Source organism: Episyrphus balteatus, chromosome 3, assembly GCF_945859705.1.
Source record: "Episyrphus balteatus chromosome 3, idEpiBalt1.1, whole genome shotgun sequence".
NCBI classification, from domain to species: Eukaryota; Metazoa; Arthropoda; class Insecta; order Diptera; family Syrphidae; genus Episyrphus; species Episyrphus balteatus.
Window position 1 is genome coordinate 95,540,385 of NC_079136.1, and position 20,712 is coordinate 95,561,096.

General features: G+C 30.9%; 1 protein-coding gene across 2 annotated transcripts; it reads left to right on the forward strand.

Moving 5' to 3' along the window:
• Positions 1 to 750: 750 nt before the first annotated feature.
• On the forward strand, positions 751 to 19,608 carry LOC129914715 (transcription factor E2f1). Of its 2 annotated transcripts, XM_055994059.1 has the most exons (7): positions 751 to 1,303; positions 8,277 to 9,220; positions 10,641 to 11,405; positions 13,508 to 13,691; positions 13,833 to 14,822; positions 18,148 to 18,254; positions 18,875 to 19,608. In XM_055994059.1, the coding sequence occupies exons 2-7, from the start codon at positions 8,765 to 8,767 to the stop codon at positions 18,926 to 18,928; spliced, it is 2,556 nt and encodes an 851-aa protein (XP_055850034.1). In that variant the 5' UTR covers positions 751 to 1,303; positions 8,277 to 8,764; the 3' UTR covers positions 18,929 to 19,608. The 2 variants fall into 2 exon arrangements, with proteins under 2 accessions (XP_055850034.1, XP_055850035.1); XM_055994060.1 differs by lacking the exon at positions 18,875 to 19,608 and having other exon boundaries at positions 18,148 to 18,583.
• Positions 19,609 to 20,712: the final 1,104 nt, after the last annotated feature.

Below are 20,712 nucleotides of genomic sequence, written 5' to 3' on the forward strand. Positions count from 1 at the left end.
AGTAAAGTTTCTTGTTCTCATTCTCGTTTTGTTGTATTATTTGAGGTTTTTTTTTTTTTGTTTTTGTATTCCATCGCATCGTTTCCTACTACAATTTTAAACACAATAAGCCAGACTTTTTTTCTGCTTTCTTGTTATACACTATTATCCCCTTTTTCTACTTGTTATATTGTTTTGTGTGAACTATCGTGAATTTTTTCCAAAGCATCAAAAAAACACATATGAGAGTAAAAAAAAAAAAACAATACTATATTATGCACTTAAAAAAACTAGTAGTAGTTGGTACTCTCTGTTCGTACTATTAATGCGTATACCTTCGGAAGGGCCATGCACCCTCTTCCCACAGTTTGTAGAAACGAAATCATACACATAGTAAATAGTGTAATAGTGCCATTAAAAAATGGCAATAATGCAAAAGACAGAGAAGACCATATGCAACTTCAAACCTCATCAATATTAAAAAAAAGCCCATTTCCAGCCCCTATATCAAAGGTGTAGAACAAAAAATCTGTCTACGATCCACAAATACGTTCCACACGCTTAAAGCGGCTAAAATTCTTAAGATTTCTAATAATATAGAGCATTTTAAGAACGAGCAAGATATACCACGAATGAGACAACTGCTGAAAAAATGTAAAAAGAAAGAGATACACAAATTCTTTCTATTAGCTAACTGTACTTGGGTGGATTCTGAATGGTAAAAATGGTAGAATGATGACGATGATGGTGTGGATTGGATAGTGGTGATGGCTGGCATGGTATGGCTGATGATGATGATAATAATGAAGATTGGTGGTGGTTCGTCGCGCCGCGCCGCTCCGCTCCGCGCCGTTGGCTCTCTTCCTCCTTCCTTGCTTTGGGCAGGCAGATGACGACGAATGTGGCGACGACAACAACGACGACGTCGTCGTAGTGTGTAGAAGAGACTCCAGTGCTAGTTGGGAAAGCAGTCGCGGCCATCAGTGCTTTGTATGACGCTTGGTTTGTTAGTTGTGTGTTATTTTGCTGCTGCCGCCGCGTCAGTGCTGGTATTTACTGCTTGCTGATGACGGTACTAGTGCTTAAAACACTAGTAATTCGGCGCCTCATGTCGCGCGTGTAGTGTTTTTTATATATTTTTTTTTGTTTAAGTTTTTTTTTTTTTATTTTCTTGTTGTAAGTGATGTGTAAGAGTGGAATCCGCCGGTTACTATGACGTTGTTGGTTGATAGGCCACTTTTGGGGGCCATGGGTACCGGAAAAGCTTTTGCACTATTCTCGAATAGTTTTCAACGGTTTTGTGATGTAATCCGGACATAAATTGGTTTGTTAAAATACATTTTATTTGATTTTATTAAATAGGTTCCACTTATGTTCCAATTTTCAAAAGGGTGTGTGAAAATCGCTTTTTTTTTTGTTCCTTTTTTTTCTGTGAAAAAGTTCCTTTTCCGTTTCATTCCAAATCAAATTTAGATATATATTCAATATGAACAGTCCTTGCGCTGTGTGTTGTTCTTCTTAAAATATAGTTTACCGACACCCCCTCAGCTACATCCGGTTTGTATTCTGTTTTTTTTTTTTTCTGTTCTCATGTTGAAAAAAATAACTACCGTCCATTGAACTTATTTTCGTCTTCTAATTATCAAATGTGTCAAATGTCAATCAATAAAAATAATTTCAGTCCTATAAAAATTCAAAGAATAAGAAGAAAAATTAAAACAAGGATCTCAAGTCTTAAAAAAGAAATAAGTGTAGACATTAAAAAAGAAGCGTCTGTGGATGATAATACACCTCCCCGTCTCCGCGCCGACTTCGACGAGACCGGAAAAGAAAATGTCTTCCCTCATTTTATACTATAGGCAGAGGCACACATACATACATACAAATAATTATATGTGTTTTATATACTTGCACTAATACCAACAAAATTATACCCTATTCCCTGTTTTAGTTTGTTGTTTTTATTGTATTTTTATGTATACCCTGTGGATTCATTTGTTACCCCTACATTATAATACCTCTATACTCTAGTCGATAGGAAATTTTTTGTATATATGTAAACATTTTGTATGTCTGTTTGAAAAATCGGGAGGGTTAATATTTATGTCGTGCCGTTTACCAGGGGGATACGGATAATACAGGGTGGCGTCATATAAAACATTGTTATAATGGCTTCAACTTTTTCTTACAAATTTATTTTATTTTATTTTGTATTTTGCATAGAAAATGGCACTGAACTTCCCTCGCAAATGGCTACACAGGGATGAAAAAAATAAAAAAATGAATACATAGCCTGTTCATAGTTATTGTATGAACAGGAGAATTAAAGGATATAACTACTAATGTAGGTACACAAATTTATATGTATGTATAAATGAATGTACCTACATATATATATATATTATTAAAAACAAGAAACTGTACCTCGCCTATACTTTATCTCTACCTATACTTTTACTATACTATGCAAACTTTGTTTACTATAATTGAATGAAGCGTTTTTTTTTTTTTTTCTTTGTTTTTTTGTTAATGTTTAATTATTTTGTTTGGCTCGTTTTGTTGGATTTATTCGGGTAGGGTAAGGGGCATTGCACCGGTCGTTTGTTGGTATCAATTAAATAAAATAGTTTTAGAATTTATATATATAAGTATATGTGTATAAAGAAGGTAGGGAAAAATGGATTTAAAAGAAAAAAATAATATCTTAGGGAAACCTATTTGGATTTGCAGTAATTTTATTGTATGAATTAAATACCTTCAGATGAATTAAAGTATATTTTGAAGTAAATTATATCTACAATTTATGAATAGGATATTAGTATCTTATAATATACTTCTGTTAAAAATAAAATACGTTCCACTGCGAAAAAAAATACGTTCCACTTCTTTTGTCATACGTTTTTTTTTTTTTTGTAACAATTGGCAACACTGAATACGTTATAGTATTGAAATTATTTAAGAAGAACTCTTATGTCTGCTTCACAAAGCTGAAATAGTTTTTGAAAGACGTACGTTATGTTACGTTAAAATGACCGACAAATGCCTTGAGCATAGAGAATTTCCTCGAGTTTTTATGTCATTTTGGCATAATGACTTAGTTTGAATTTTAACCACCTACCATCCCATATCGGTTCAAAATGCCCCTAGAGACTTTTTTTTTAAAACATGCGATTAGTAGTTGAATATGCGCGGCGCCGCTCCGGCGGCGTTTAGCCCCGTTCTTCGGTACCGCAAGTATGTATGTACGTAGTTATGTGATTTTTTTAAAATCATACTTCTTTTCCGACTTTTTTGCAGAGAAAATTTATTTTTTGACAAGAATGTCAAAAGTTATAAATAGTGATCTTACCACCATCTTTTTCTCATAATTGTATAACAGTTTTGTTTGTTACGGTGTGAACCTACTAAATGAATTTCTGTGAGTGAGAAGTGTACATGTGTTCAAACCCATTTTTTAAAAATTTATTTAGGGTTCCTTTTTCAGTTCAGAATGCAGAGTTTACTCTACACATTAAACCATAGTTAACTCAGTTGTTAAGCTGCGTCCACATTATGTTGATTAGTGATGATCAACACGCTTGATCAACAAAGTGGAGTAAATTTAGACGTGTTGATCAATAGCGCTACTCAACTTTGGTTGACCCGATTGAAATCGGTAGAGATCGAAGAATGTTGCAAATGGTTCATTGTTTTTAACCGTAAAATGGCAGCTGAATTCAAAAATGACATTCAACATGTACCTACAACAACACGTCCACACTTAACTGAGAGTATGGACGACTAGCATGCTGGTCAACAATTAAAAAAAAAAAAAACCGTGTTGATTAACATAATATGGACTCAGCTTTATAGATTTCGATGGTGGCGCTACTTCTGTTTCCGCCGGTTGATTTATTAACTCGGAACTAACTACGAGATCAAAACTGGAAAACATGTTGGTGGGGTTAACACGGTTTTAACCCTGATACAAATACTATATTGAAATGAAAAACTGAACCTTAATTGTGTTTTTTAGTATAAAAATGACAGCAATGTTGAGAGTTGGCTGAGGAAGATATGTCGGGCGAGGATTGTAAGATCCGATGAGCTTTGAAATTATTTCGGGGTGTACTCTTTACTTTAATTTGTATAAAAAAAAAGCTCTCGTCGCTATCACGTAACTTAAGTTTAACAAAGTGAACGCGAAACATTTCGGAACTACAAAAACGTATTTTTTCCGCCAAAAATCATTTCACCGATTTTATGAGAACAATTTTGAAAACCTTTGCCTAAAGAAGATGGAAACGGGCCCGTTTCATAACATAATATCATATACTAAAAGGTCATCAATACCAACATAATTATTCTTGGCTTTGGGTATATTCTAAGAAAACAAATTGTCCAACTGTAAGCCTCTATTTGTAAGTTATGATTTAAGTAAAAATCATACTTTGGTATTTGGTTTGGTTTTGTTTTGTTTGTTTTTTTTTTTTTTTTTTGACATTTCTATCTATATCTGAAGTTGTCGTTTACGCATGCATCACAAAAACAGCACACAGCTGCCGATAAGAATTAAAAGCTTAACCAAGCTGCGGATATAACTAAATCATTTATGTATTTTGAAAAGGGAATACGAGTTAATAACGGTTATCTGCATAACTGGCCACTTTTGGGGCCATGGGTACCGGAAAAACTTTTGTAGTATTCTCGAATAGTTTTCAGCCATTTTTGATATAATTCATACTTAAATTGGTTTGTTGAAATACATTTTATTTGACTTTATTAAATAGGTTCCACTTATGTTTCAATTTTCAAAAAGGGGTGAGTAAATCGCTTTTTTTCTTTTTTTTTTTTTGTGAAAAAGTCGTACAGTCGTAGAGTCCTCTATTTTTGGATTTTATTGAGAATACATTTTACTCTGTTACCAAATAAAAAATTATTCGAACATGTAATAGATATGCTTGCCTTTTTTTCGTATTAGATAGCGACAGAAATTGTCAAACTTGTACTTTGTTTTTGATTGAGTTATTAAAACATAAATGTTTTTTTTTTTAGGATGAAGTACCTACGTTTGTGCAATTTATTCTAATCGTGCTTGCACACATGTAAAATTTATCAAACAAGTCCCCAAACTCTCAAATTCTATTACTAATACATTCACACTTTTGTGACTTGCATGCTTTTATGACTTGTTTTGCATACAAATTTTAAAGCTATTAAGTATAGAGAATCAAGTAATTTGATAGTTTCTATCCAATCCAACAAAATCGTGAAAAAAATGTGTACTTGCAAGCAATTTGACCAAATTTGATCAAATACATAAATATTAATTTGAAAGAGAGGATTACGCACGATTGGACGCAGAATAAGTAAATTCTTATCACAAACCTAAATAGCAAAAGCCTTTTAATTTAGAACACAATTAATTGTTTACCCGAGCACCGAATGCCCATACATAATTTGATCAGAATACAAACTGACGGTACCTATTATGTAACATATTCAAGTCAAGGTTCTAAATCAACAAATCAACCGAAATTTTAATTTAAATAATTCACTAAGAAACGTTCCTTTCGTATTCTTAAGGTGATTATTCTTTAAAATGCTTACCCATCGAAATCAATCAACGTCAGTAATATTGCTTCCATTTTTTTTTTGTATAGAAACACTATCGCTAATTTAAGAAAAAAAAGGTAATTCAAACTCTTGTTAATGTTTTTTTTTTTCTCCAAAATTCATTCAGACTTCTTTAACACAAAAAAAAAGATTCATTCATCCGTGGTACATCTTTCCACCTCACTCTACTTTATCGTCGTCTTTAAGGCTTGTAGCTAGTTCATCGCAACTGTGTATAGTTATAGTTCTCTTTATATCCAATTTCAGTAAACGATATAGTTCAACAAATATTTAAAAATGTATACTGTTTTTTTTTTTGGTTTTTCTTCGAAATTTGATCCAAATTTGTTTTGTTGTATAGCAAGCAAATCCCAGAAGATACTCTTCCTGCTCTACATGGACCTTACAATGCTCTGTAGGTATACGTTAATAGCAATGTAGGAGTTCGTGGCTCATCTTTCCTGGATGGATGGATGAATGATGATGATTTTTAATCTACCTACCTGAACATGTTTGTAGATCTCTCTCATGGAAATAATATGTTTTTCTCTCGTTATTATTCACTGAAGCACGTATATTATAATCTTTTGAACAGAAAGAGGGAACGAAAAAAAAAATATTTCTTATATCAGCAACACATGGCACAGGCACATGGAGTGGTGGTCTGGGAATGAGAAAAAAAATTATACATGAGATATTAGATTTGGAACTGGTATCACCGGTTTATGCCACCGAAAAATTCCCTTGAAGAAGCAAAATACCTAACTTCAAGTCTAGTATAGATACATTAGATGCATAGATGATAGGAATATAGTTCTAATATTTGGGCACATAAAAATTGAGCTCCAAAGGATGTCCCAAAGCGACCCCAATTTCAATACTGGCTGATGATGGCGGTGGAACGGGGTCTTGCAGAACTGACAAAGTTTTTTTTTATAATTTTTTTTTCATGATCAGAGGAAACAGTAATTTTCAGGTTAATCATTCTTTCCTCGTCGGCGTTGGTCGATGTCGTAGCTTTTTAATAAGTTGAAAAAAAGACGTTAAATTTGCATTTTGAATTAATTTTATATATAAACAAAAAATTCTTTCATTAAGTTTACCTTGTTTTAAGTGTGAAGTGAATTTACAAATTTTAAATTTCGCGCCAAATGTACATGTTTTTTTTTTTTTTTGCTGATTTATTGTGTTTGTGTTTAAACTTTTGTACGTATGGTGAATACTACCATGTCGATTGAGATATCAAACATGAAATTTTCAAAAATTAACAATTTAAATTTTTGTGAATAATTTTTGTGTAGATTTTGTTGGGTTCAATGAAACTTAAATTGTGTTAATATTGTTATTTGCCGTTTATAAAATTATAAGCATAAATCCATACACATACATACAAACGTATTAAGATATCTGTCTCGTAGCTTTTTGATCGAAAGAATTCGTACAGATCATATAATTTAATTAGACATATGAACAGCAACTATTTTCTCGGTTTCATTAAACAAACATTTTAATTAAGATATTTTTTTTTTAATATTTGTATTTCTATTTAACCTCAAAAACTTTCTTTTTAATAATTCTCCTCATCAAAATTTAAAAAAATTAGTACATTTAACATTAGTTTTCCAGCTAACATTCTTGAACAAATTCATTTAAATAAGCGTTGGCAAAAGAGAAATAAATGCCCGCAGAAAATGTTTCAAACATTTTATTAAAAATAATTGATCATTTTCATTACATTCACACAGCTTAATATGCGTGATCAATTATTTTCTTAATTTCTTTACTTTACTTCAAACAGCCAAATTGTTCTTCTTTTAATTAATTAATGGAGAATTTTGTCCCCATTGGTGTAACACAATAGTGACAAGCTTCACTGGAATGGTCTCAGAAATAGTAATTTTTTGTTAAGCTCTGCCAATCTACCAATACGACAATCAAAAATATAATGTTTAGTAGTCATTCAGCAGAAATGATCGGTTACCACGTTCCTAAGTAAATTCTCAATTTTGTTCCTTTGTATGCATCACAAGACCAATCACTACAGGGGAAATAAATAATGGACATACATTCTTTTCTATAGAATATTCAGCAGACTTTTTTTGATATGTTGCAAGACCTTATAACCTACTAACAACTACTCAAAACAAATCTGGTTATAGTGATCTTTACAAAACAAATTCTATCCACTTTTCGTTTGGCCTAAAATTTTTTATAAAATTAACTTATCTCCATTTCAATATAACCGATGTTTTTTATGATTTTTGAAATTTTCTGATGTGATTTTCAAAATTTTGTTTTTTTTTTTTGCATTTGCGCGCAATTGCCGAGTTTTTGCTCATATTTAAGAGATGCCACCCTATATTTTTTTTTTATCCTTTAGAAAAAAAGTACACATTTTTGGTCTCAACTTAGACTCGAAATATGCTCACCAAAGATGAGTAAACAAATGATTTATTGATGCTTCCGAAGTTATATGGCCCTCTGCAGAAAAAACTCTTCTTTAGTTAAAAATTTAAGTTTTGTGTCTGTAGTGTGATGTTTTTGGTATTTTCAATTTTCCAGAAAAATGACAATTTATTGGTTTTAAATAAAAGATATCATTTTTTGAAAAATGTAAAGTTAAAAAATTAAACTTTTTTAGCTATAAGTAACACTTTTCATAATTAATTTAAATTAATAAATTTTCTTTTGTTTCATTTCAGATGTGAAGAATCCATAGGTGCTAAGTTAGAACATAAGACAATGAGCTGAATTTTCCAAAAAAAAAAAAAAAGTACAATACCCACACTCACATACACATATTAAATCCTCACAAAACACCTTCACTAAACAACAACAACAACAAGATATCTACGAAGAAAAAGAATAAAGTTAAAAAAAGGAAAACTTTTTTTTATTGTACTGACTGCATCAGGGATAATTATTTATTTAACGATTAAATTTTAATCACCTTGTTACCTTAGTTTTAAAAACTAAACAAAAACAAAAAAAAAACAAACTTAAGAAGCTAGTATAAAATACAAAGAGTTAATAAGCAAAACATAAAGAGAGAAAGAGAGTGAGAGCAAAAGAGTGAGTGGGAGAATATATATATATATTTTTTTTTGTTAATATAGATAAAATCAAAGAAGCAGTATTCTTTACGAAAGTTACTGCCAATCTTTAAAAAAACAAAAAAAAATTATATAAAATGTCCAAATATTATACCTCGAACAGCAGTAACAATAATACATACAATGGAAACGGAAGCACAACGACACACTCACGAGCCACATCACGGCAGCAACAATCTTCTTCCTCCTCATCATCAGCATCATCGGCAGCTGCTGCATCAGCAAATACAGCAGCACGAAAGCTGTCTTATGAGACTGCATCAGCATCATCGTCATCATCATCATCTGTCGTCACAAAATCCCATAACAAGGTTACAGTATCAGCGTCAGGAAGAACATATCTGGAGATGGGTAGCAGCAGTGAGAAATCCACTACTACGACATCAGCAATGGCACCTACAGTGAAAATGAATCAGCACAGTAATGTTCATTTGCTTGACCATGGTTATGGTGCAACAATGGAGACATTCACGGGAAAATACACAACGCCATCCAGTAGGAATTCCGAACCACATATAACAGATTATTATAAGGTTAGTGATGATTGTTTCATGTGTTAATGGTGTTGTAACTCAGCACACATTATCATTTTGTTATCACGTTTGTTTGACCCAAGCCTAGTTTATATTAAAAGTGAAAGCTAAATAGATGAAAACCGACCAACAGTCACAGCCAAAACTATTGAGTTCATACATTAAATTTAGAGAAGTGGAAAGAAGCATTTTTTTTCCTACAAGCATTTTTATCCTACCAACATTGATTCCGGATTAATAAAAAAAAAAACTAAGTATCTAATTCCTTTTTTCTTTGCTAAAAAAAAGTAAAAAAATCTTACCATCTTTTGGTGTTAAGGAACACAAAGTCTCAAAAAGTGAAAAAAAAAAATTATGTAGGTATACTCTCATAACAGAAATTCTCTTCTCGATTTCAAATCAGAATCCACTCACTAATACATAAACACTCAAAATTATAATAAATGCAAAATATTCATTAATTTTATAGTAGGTATCTCGAGTTTATTGAATTAAATCCTTATCTCACTTTTTAAATTCAAGCTTTTAAAATTAAATTTTTTGCTTTTGCAATTGAACAACATCGATTTGTTTAGATACATTAGAAACTAGCATTTTTTGTCTTGAAAGCGTTTGGGTAATTCTACACAATAATTTTTCATTCTCTGAGAGAGTTTCACCCACTTAATAAAATTTAACAGTATTCTATTTTTGTTCTTGTCCACAAAGTACCCACATCTAAAAATGATTTGCATTTGCTCCTTAGAGAATATATAATACGGAGTGCTGCCCTTCTCTCCTACATTCAACGCAGACGAAATTATCTCATTTGGGCCGTAGTGAAAACAGGCTATAAAGACCCTAACTACATTTTTCATACTTCTGAGTTATAGAGGGAAACACTAAATCCCTAACCGCAATTTGAATATAAAAATTTTAAAAATTCAAAAAATATTTAGAATTTTCTGGCTTATTTTAAGACCTAGACTAACAAAAAAAAAAATAATGAGAATAAATCAGAGACAATATGCCCTTACTCCAAATATTCAAAAAAAAATAATGCCGTTTTGCATTATTGTAACTCGAGAATTCTCATTTTGTCCTGATGGTACAGCCTGTTGTTTGTACTTTTTAGTATATTTGTTAGCTTTCCAAAATTAACTCTTGGTTTTTTGACGTCAACTCGTAACATTTCTGGTCATGAAAGATCACGCACGCTTATCGTATTCAATTCACCTAATTTTCGAGTGTATAAAAAACAAAAAGGGTTTTAACTACTGATGATGGTGACCAATCAAATCATAGAATAACTATGAACTTGTTGAGATTTCCTACAGGTTATCGGTGTGTGTCAATAAAGCATTCACCCCACTCTTAATAATTTTTTTCTAATCTCAAGAATTATCTAAAACATTTCTGTTTTTTTTAATTATTTTAACAGCAAGTGAAACGGCGACTTCCGAATGCGGACAGTAGTAGTGCCTCATCGCCACATCCTTCAAAACAGGCGAAACACAGTAGTTCTCATCAAACCCCATACCAATCTACCACAATTCATCAGCAATCACAACAACAGCAACAGTCATCAGCGACATCAGCGCATCAACAACAACAGCAGTCTCATCATCAACAACGTCAAAACACTCATAGTAGATCAACAACAATAACAACGACTACCCATAATACCTCCGCCCGTAATTCATTAGCTGTTGCAGAGGCTGCTGCCGCCGCAGCTGCCTCAGCTACTGGCAAGAAACGTTCAACCGATGGTCGTGGAGATACCTCTCTTGGCATACTAACAAAACGTTTCGTTGATTTGCTCCAAGAATCACCCGATGGTGTTGTTGATCTTAATGAAGCATCGCAAAAGCTATCAGTGTTGAAACGCCGAATCTATGACATAACGAATGTCCTCGAAGGTATTGGTATTCTTGAGAAAAAATCAAAAAACAACATTCAATGGAAATGTGGCAATTCATTGGTCAGTGCCGAAACATCGGAAGACATGCAATTAGAGAGCGATAGACTCGAACAGAAAGAGAATCATCTCAATTATCTGATCAATCAAATACGAGATGAACTGAGTGTGGAGATATCAAAGAATTCGCAGCATTCGTATGTGACGCACAGTGATTTGAAAAGTGTCGAGCTGTTTAAGGAGCAAATTATAATTGTGGTGAAAGCACCACCCGAGGCAAAGCTTGTGGTGAGTTTTAAATTTAATTTTAATTTTGTTTTATTTACTTTCATTTATAAAAATAGCTGTCAAATATTTGGAATAGAAAAAAAGAAATATGATTTTATTTAATTTTACCAAAATTGTTTTTTTTTTTTTCTTATTTCGTCTAGCATTAGAAAAACTTAAAATAGATTGGCGGCGCAGACAGTAATTGACCGACCGATCTGATGATTTGCTATTTTCTTAGTTTTCTACATGATTTTGTTGAATTTTATTTTTGAGGGCAAGGAAGACGAAGAGAAAATAATGGTGTTCGCATGATTACCCCTTTTCACCCATCTCGATGTTCTATGTTATACTTGATCAAGGCGTTTGGCGTTTTGTTCGATGTGTAGTATTCCTTTACTGATTTAGCTTGGTCTTTATTTGAATTTGAAAATAAATCCAAATGTGTTTCCGTTGACGTACGCATTAAGGCAGGCCATTGGACTGTTTCGTTGTCGTCTGTGAATTTTCTCAAAAATAAAAAAAAAAAAAAAAAAACAAACGACGGAGACGATACAGTCGCGGCATTGGTATAAATAGTGTAGTTTTTTTCAGTGGGGACTAACAGTGGTTTTTTCAGATAAGTGATCGAGTTGCTCAGCAATATGAGAAAAGAAGCTTTTGAACTAGCTTTTTGATGAGATCCACATTGCCAAATAATAGTACACAAAAAGAGTTTGGCATGAATCTGTTGAATTCCTTACTTTCATTACAAAATTAAACTTTAGTGTGAAGTTCTATGACTGTACTATAATTGTTAGCCAACATGAGATCTCTTCTTATATCAGTCTGAGACTTTCCAATTTAGTCATATTTGGTAATTTTTGGTCACCAATCACCAACGTTATGAACTGTTAATATTATCTTGTCTTACAGTCTTTTACAGTTTTATGAACATTTCATTTGCTACTCGAAATTTGGATTTCCGATTTATCAAAATTTGACTGTTAAAATTTTGAAATTGGCGACTTAAAATTAAAAATAAGTCAGTCCTTAAAAAATATAACATTCTCATGTATTAAAAATTTAATTTTACGCCCGTCAATGAGCATGACAACCAACATGTATTAAAAAAATGAAAAACAAATAATTATATGTAATTGAAGTCTGATAAACCAAACTTATCTGAATATTAAAAAAAATCTCATAAAAAAATAAAGATTTTATAATTTTGGCTCACTTTCTCTAAAATATTCTGGCAAACTCTGGTTTTGTTTGCTCCTGAGAGAATTTTTTTCCCAACTCTCAGAAATTAGAAAGACCTCCTAATAGTGTCTGATAGTGCCTTACATTTTTCTAGACTGATACCGAAATACATTTGCTTCAAAATGTTCGATCAAGGTCTTCCTTGATGTCGAAATATTGGAGTTTTCATAAAAGCCATTCAATATCGGAACAGTTTGTTCAAAAATTGGAACGATTTCACCTTTTAAAGAGGAAAATTCCCTACTGGCTGACTGAACTTCTTGTAATTAAAACAGAAATTAAAAATTAAGTTTTGAAATATTTTTGCATTTTTGACAAGCCTTTCACACGCGAGTCCAAAAGTTTAGGATAGCTATAAACAGCTTTGCCAAAAATCAGAATTTCCTTTAAAAAAACGACGTGTTACAGCACTATCTCTAATAAACTCATTACTTATTAAAAACTGCCCCTAAGAAATTTGAAACACAAAACATTGAAATTTTCCTGTATCTACTACATTCTTTCTGGCCCCACAGTGCTTTTAGTGAAGAAGACGCATGGCCTCCGGTGGCGGTGAATATGCCATTTCTAAAAATAATTGCTGATTTGTCATTTCACTTTTAATTTTCTTATATCTTTATATTTTTTTTTTGCCTTCATTGCTTTTTTTCGTACAAAAAAAAAATAGACTTGTCTCATCCGAAACGATCAGGTCGACCAGTTTACAATTAGATATTTCTTAAAAGTTTCATAGTCGAGTTCAATGTGTAAGAAAATTTTGTAGAAGATTCAAATTTTCCAGTTTACATATTTTTATATTTTTGTATTAATAGGGTATGATCTTACAATAATTATTATTTTTTTTTAACTTAAAGAATCTTTATTATCTTTCTTTTTAGCTTCCTGATTCGAGAGTGCCTCGTGAAATTCACGTTAAAGCTGAAAATAATGGTGAAATCAATGTATTTCTATGCCATGATAATTCACCAGAGACCTCACCCAACTTCTCGAATGATCCTCTTTTCAATAATATTAATCGTTTGACACCGGTGATAGAAAGCTCAAGGAAAGCAAGATTAGGAGGTGAGCTATATCTCCGTTTGTACATCATCGTTAAAAAAAAAAGATTTAAAAAAACTTTATTCAGAAGAAATACAAAAATATTTTGAAAAAAAAAAAAAAAAAAAAAATTGGGAAAATATAAAATATTTTTCCATTTTCCAGGTCTACTCACATCAACATATCCAATCCGTTCGGCACAACGAAACTTAAGCAAGTCAATCGAAGATGCTGCTTCTGCAGCTGAAACTCCTGCACCTGGAGGTGGTGGTGTAGTGACATCAGATCAGCATTCAATGACTGGCTTTGGTGATATGGTCAATAGCTATATGGGCTGTGGTGATTTTAATATGTTCCCCACCACAACCAAACCCGTTCTTACCCACATTGGTTCCCAGTCACAAATTGCTGATAATAAAACAAATACAGAACAACAACTGAGCAATGAGTTCTACATGAAACAGGAGCCGCAATCGTCTTCGTCAAATCAACCAGACGATGATAATATTGTAAATGATGTTGCAGTTGTAGGTGCTGTTGGTGTGGGTGATGCCAACAGGAACAATGTTGTGGGGACACATTTAACAGTGGGAAATAACAGTGGAGTCTTAGGAGGAGTCGGAGGAAGCAATGGTGTTGGTGGTGTTGTTACAGGCGGAAGTTGTACATTAGTCGATGTATCGCCGCCACGCTCCACCGACTCTAGTGATTCAAATAATACGCTTAGTAGTTGTAATAATAAGTCAGGCCTTAAACATGACGTCGCCATGGTGAATTGTTCAATAAGTAGCAATGGCAGCGACGGCGGCACTGTTAGTTGTGGCACACAAAGTGCTAATAATGTTGGTGGCACTGTAACTGGACACCATCATATGCACAATACGTCTAGCGAAGATGATGATGATCATTTGCACAATCATCATCATCATCATCATCAACAACAACAACATCAAAATCAACATCATCAGCAGCATAATCAGGATATGCAACAACAGCAGCCACATAATCCACTAACGGTCATCAGTGGTAGTAGAAACAGAATGGGTGTGACGCCATCGTTGCTCGGCAATAATAATAGAAAGAGCGTCCGGAACGCTTTTATGACTGAGTCGATCAATTTGAGTCCGTCTAATCTGTTGGGTGATGGGCAGAACTGTAAGTATTGTCATCAGAAATTTTGGTGGCTTAAATGTATTCTTTTCTTTGTTTCTCTCTCTTCTAAATTTTGTTTTATTTCTGTTTTACTCTCTTTTTGCTTTAATATTTGTACTAATCCAAATTCACACTCACATAATTTATTTATTGTTTTTTTTTTGTGGTTATTCTCATGCTTTTGGAGCTTTTTTTTTTTCTTCACACAATCTTTTGTATTTATTTTTGTTTTTTACTCAACTTTTATTTTAAACAAACACCGAATAATATTCACGAAGAAGGCATTCGGATAAATTATTTCGTTCAAAATTGTGAATTTTGCTCTTCGGGAGCTCTGCCTGTGATTTGCGTTTATTATTCAAAATCGCATCACAGTCTGAGTTCTTGCTGAGCGGCATTCATAAATCAACATGCAAATAAAGTTAATATAACATAAATATAATTCTTAACACGAAAAATGGAGCTGGTGAAATTAAAATAATAAAAAAAAATAATAGTATTTATCATTTTTTTTTCTGGGAAACAAACTATTAAAATAAATTTTGTATTAATAAAAAAAAAAAATGTGGTTTGGTAAACAAAATGTTTATAACAAAAAATATGTTGTGTAAATAATGTTAATTTAACATTCTACTATGTATAAATAACAATAATTAACTGATTTAATTTTAAAAAAAATGTTAATAATAAATGTTAAAAATAATAATATTGATCTTCTAACACAAAGTTTATTTTATTTATTTATTCGAGTACAAAAATCGATGTTCAAATCATAACGAATATTACGATGATGGAGATTTACTGTCCGTTATGTACCTCCCATTCAACATTTTAGATATACATAACGAATTTGTTAATGGACTCAGAGTTTGGAAATGGACAGTTTTAGAGATATCAAAAACAGAAACTCTCAAAAATGGTATATTTTCACGAATCTCATAATCGAAAAAATAAAATGCTCTGAAAAGAGATCACTTAATCTACCTACAGGATATGTTCAACTCCATTACTTCTAGTCTAAAATCCGTAGAAAAAAAAATATCTAAAATTATAAAATACATTCCGTTTTTTAAATAACATCTAGCATTTACAATTTACAATAATTGAACATTTTATGAGTTTACAAGACATTAAGAAATAGAAAAACATAGGTTGGCTTTTTCCATGCCAGCACTATTATAGGGATGCCAGGTCTAATTAGATGGGTGTTATGTTTTTATTTCAAATGAAATATCATTTACGAAGTTTAAACGAAACCATCAATATGCACTCAAATTCTCTTGATTTTTAACATTGGTATTCGGGAATAATGAACCATTGTAGTGCCAAAAATTCTTTTTTATTTCCACAATCTTGTAAAAACTTGAAATGTTAGTGTACTTTTTCTCAGAAACGTCACTGATACAAACCGGTACCTCCTTTGAATATTAAGATACATACCTCGCGCTCAAGAAAACTGTTGCCATCTCTTAGAGTAGTAGAATTATCCAGAATTTCTTTGTACGAACTAAAAATTGTGGAGAAGTTTATTATTTTTCAAAAAAGTAATTAATGTACTGTACAATTGTTATGCCCAAATTACCCCAATGTATCACTGGGTCTTCAACGGTTGGAATATCCGTTTAGCACCTGCTAACAATAGCTCAGTGGACTAGTTAAGCTTCTGGAATGCAGAAAAAAAAAAAAAATTGAAAGCAAAATTGAGACTCCTTCTTTCGCAAACACTTCCCTGAAAGTTTTCTGCAACACTGATATTGCCGGAACTGGCTTTTAATAGCCAAACGTGGCTGTAAAAAGATTTCAATTCATTTCAAGGAATATTCTGATAATTTTTTATTTTACAAAATGGGGACTCCAAAATTTCAACCAGAATATCACTAAATTTTATATTTTTTTTTATTTTGGCTTTTTCAAATGCGGCTCTAAATATTTTGGCAACACTGCTGTGTACAGAAAATACTTTCTGTACTCAGAACTCACATTTCTTTTGGTTCCGTAAGGGATTGCAGTTGGTGAATTCATTTTTCCATTTATTAAAGCCTTCTTTAATTTTCTGTTCATATTAATACTATTGATAATAAGATTTAAAACTATTAATTGATAGTAGATATATAAGGAAACTTGGTATTTTAAAACCTAATTTATGGAAAAACTGGTCAACTTTTTTAAGGAAGTTTTCAATTAGATTTGATTAAGCAACGATTAAAACCATTCTGTGTTTTCAAATAAATTTTTTGTTAGTTAAGTAACAAGATATCGAAATTTTATTTTTATTAACAACTATCTTGTAAATCGAAATAAGGGTTATTGTTAATATTTTGGAAAATAAAAGCTCGCATCTATGAATTTAAAAAAAAAATGTCTTAAGTGATTATAAATTTTTACTTAATTTAAAATTAGTGTGCAAAAAATAATATTATAAATAATATGTCTAATAAATAATAGATAATATGTTTAATAAATCCTAAATTTAAAAAAAATTAACATACATTTTCAACTTTCCATTTTTAAACCTTATTAAGATATTTGAATAAGTATAAGAATAAAAAATCAATTTCAAATTAATAATGTTTTATTTTTAATATTACAAAATTTTAAAATTTACACAAGATCTATAAGCGTTAAATCATGTTTCATAATATAACCTTCCAACTGTAGAACAAAAAAAAAAAACAAAGGCCACGGACACCACACCATTTACGAGATATCAGACCAAATTTGAATTTTCAATTAATACATTCGTTTTTTAATCAAATAATTAAGTGTATTTTGCTTGCGCTGCTGCTACATCATCGCTACATTCTGCCGCAATAAAAAAAAAAATAATAAACACATTACATTTAACCGTCATTTAATTAAAAAAAAAATATATATTTATCATCATCAACGTCAACTGCCATCACTAATTTATATACATAAAAACATTAAAAAAAAAAATAATAATTAATTCATATTATGCCGCATATACATTTCTTTTCGTAATTTCAAGCCGTAGTTATAACAAAAAAAAAGAAAAATTCATTTTGGATCTGAACTCTCGTGGGTCTGCAATGCAAAGGTCAAGTTATGAAATTCTGTAGCACCATGAGATTCAGCTCTGGCGTGAATTTCAATTCATTCACATGTTCTTAATGTATAACCAAATAATTTGTATTATAAACTAAAAAAAATCCATAAAATTGCTTATTTTTTTTTACTACAACAACACTAATTCTCATTAATTTTTGTTATTCTACATCTATCTCTTAAATCTATTTCTTTATTCTCTACACATTAAAAGCTTATAATATCATTTTTAATCTACATTTTGCACTTAATATTGTTACAGATTTTGATGATTTTCCGCCGTTCCTACCAATCGAACCGCCACTCGATGTTGATTACAATTTCGCCTTGGGTCATTCTGAAGGACTTATGGAGTTATTCGATGACCTGGTAACTTACAAAGGAAAATGAATACACATTGTTAAAATCTGAGGATTTTTAATTAGTTTTAAGTAAAACAAAAAAAAAAAAAAAAACAAAATAATAATAACAAACAGATACCTTAATCAACAGGTTTAAAAATAAAATCAATTATGCATGTTGTTGTGTGTATAAAGAAAAAACAAAAATCATTTTTACCTTTTCCTAGTAAACAAACAAAAACTATCCTATTCAACCAAATATTCCAATGAGTCCACACAGTTTGAAGAACAACAGAAACATATTTATTTAACAAAAAAGACAAAAACCTCAAAAATTATATTTAAAAAAAAAAACAATAGATTAAATTAATTTAAAACAAAAAATCAATGAGAAGGCTCGTTAAAATAAAAATAAATTTAAAAGAAAGTAAATTTAAAATGTTTTTTATTAAAACACCAAATCGAATAGTCAACAAAGTATATATTTAATAAATCAAAGACAAAAAAAACAATGCCTAAAAAGTACCTTTGCCTTCTCTGTATATAAAACAAGTTAATAGATTTTCTTTTTTTTTTATTTTAGTAATGTTTGTAAGAGGTTCCAAACATTTTTTTGTCAATCTTAATTTTTTTTTTATTTTTCATCAGAAAAAACAAAGTGTGGACTTAACTAAAGGAAAAAAAATGAAAAATATTTTTTAAAAATATTTGAAAAATCAAGACTCCACAACAAAATCAAAGGAAAGAAGCAAATAGACATTTTTGGAAACAAGCAATCAAAAATTGAAATACAAATGGCGAATTCAATTTAACCATTTTACAATTATTATTATTATTAAAATATATATTTTCTTAAAATTAGTTCTTATTTATTCTTGTGATTAAACAAAAAAAAAATCCTATAAAAAAGTTGAACAGAAGACAAACAAAAGTAAGAGGAAGTTATTATGAAAAAAACCATATTGTGAAAATTCAAACAAAATGAAATATCTTTCTCTGTCACTTTTTTTAAAATATATAATAACAACAAAAATCGTTGTATATTGTTTATTTGTTTTGTTGTTACCAATAAAAAAAATCATCATTTAAATAATAACCTCTTCGCATCTCCCAAAAGAAATTAAAAAAAAAACAAAATTATATATTGTATAGTAAAACCTTGGGGGCTTTCTTTTTCCCATTTATTATAATTATTATTATTTCTTAATTGTTTTGTAAATTAGATCGAGGGAAGGAAGAAAAATTAATGGAGACAATTTTGATGAGGGAATTTTAATTTAAAACAAAAAAAAATTGTTTTTATTTGTAATAATATGTACAAAAAGGTAAAATAAAATTTAAAACAAACAAAAAAAAAAAATCAACTGCAAAATAAATAAAACTGCAAAAAAATAAACTTTATGTTTTTTGTTTTTCTTCGTTTTGTTTTAGGACGTAAATAAGTTTCAACAGCAAGTTTATTTAACTGTAGCATTTTGAATCATACATGTAATTTTGAATGCTGCAATAGTATAGTAAAGAATGGTTGCAAAAATACTTGGAAATTTACACGCACGTCCTATTTATTCTACAGAAAAAAACTATTATTACTTTATAACCCAGGACCTACGTTAAGTGCCCAAGGATACCGAAGTACGTTAATTTTGAGCAGGAGTCATAAAAATAAGGATGATCCAAATATTGATTTTCTCAAAACATGAATAAGTACTTATCCTATTCGAAGGATATCGACGAGAAAGCACAAATATGTATTTTTTATAAGTTTTGGTCAAGTAGTTTTGTATTTAGAGAGTTTTGAATTTGCCAACTTTGAGGGCATTTGAACGTCAAATAGAGCCGGAAAACGCATTTGAATCATCCAAATGGTGATTTTCTCAAAACGTGTATATTTTGCCCAGATATGTACCTATTCTATTCGTAGGATATCGACGCAGGGGCCCTATTTTGTATTATCGATTATCGTTGAAAAAACTTCGTTTTCGTTGAAATGCAACTTCGTATTACGATAATCTTTTAACTTCAACGATATTCGTTCATCTTTACGACTGCCATATACCTATCGTTTAATTTTCGTTTTCTTTTAGCTGCCATAATATTATTGCGTTTGCAGGTAGAATTCATGTGAGCCTCAAAAAAATATTTTTTTTTTGGTTTAGTTTGTCTAAACGACTTTCTCGTTTTACATAATCGCTCTTTGTCTTGACTATCGTTTTCTTCAGTATCGTTGACTTGCCGCTCGTTTCGTATTACGTAGTAGACCCCCAGAGAGCAGAAATATTTTTGATAAATTTTGGACAAGAAGTTTTGTTTTTAGAGAGTTTTGAATTTGGAAACTTTGAGGGCATTTGGACGTCAAATAGATATTCTATTCTAAAGACGTGAATATTGTGCCTAGATTTGTATTTGATTCGAATGATATCTACGCGAAGAGCACAAATATGTTTTTTAAAAGTTTTGGACAATTAGTTTTGTTTTTAGAATCATTT

What these genes read in the sequence shown, in the direction of transcription:
- LOC129914715 (XM_055994059.1), top strand. Translation starts at nt 8,765, where the DNA reads ATGTCCAAATATTATACCTCGAACAGCAGTAACAATAATACATACAAT. An exon ending in ATATAACAGATTATTATAAG is followed by an intron (nt 9,221 to 10,640) that starts GTTAGTGATGAT and finishes TTATTTTAACAG; the next exon opens with CAAGTGAAACGGCGACTTCC. An exon ending in GTTGGGTGATGGGCAGAACT is followed by an intron (nt 14,823 to 18,147) that starts GTAAGTATTGTC and finishes ATATTGTTACAG; the next exon opens with ATTTTGATGATTTTCCGCCG.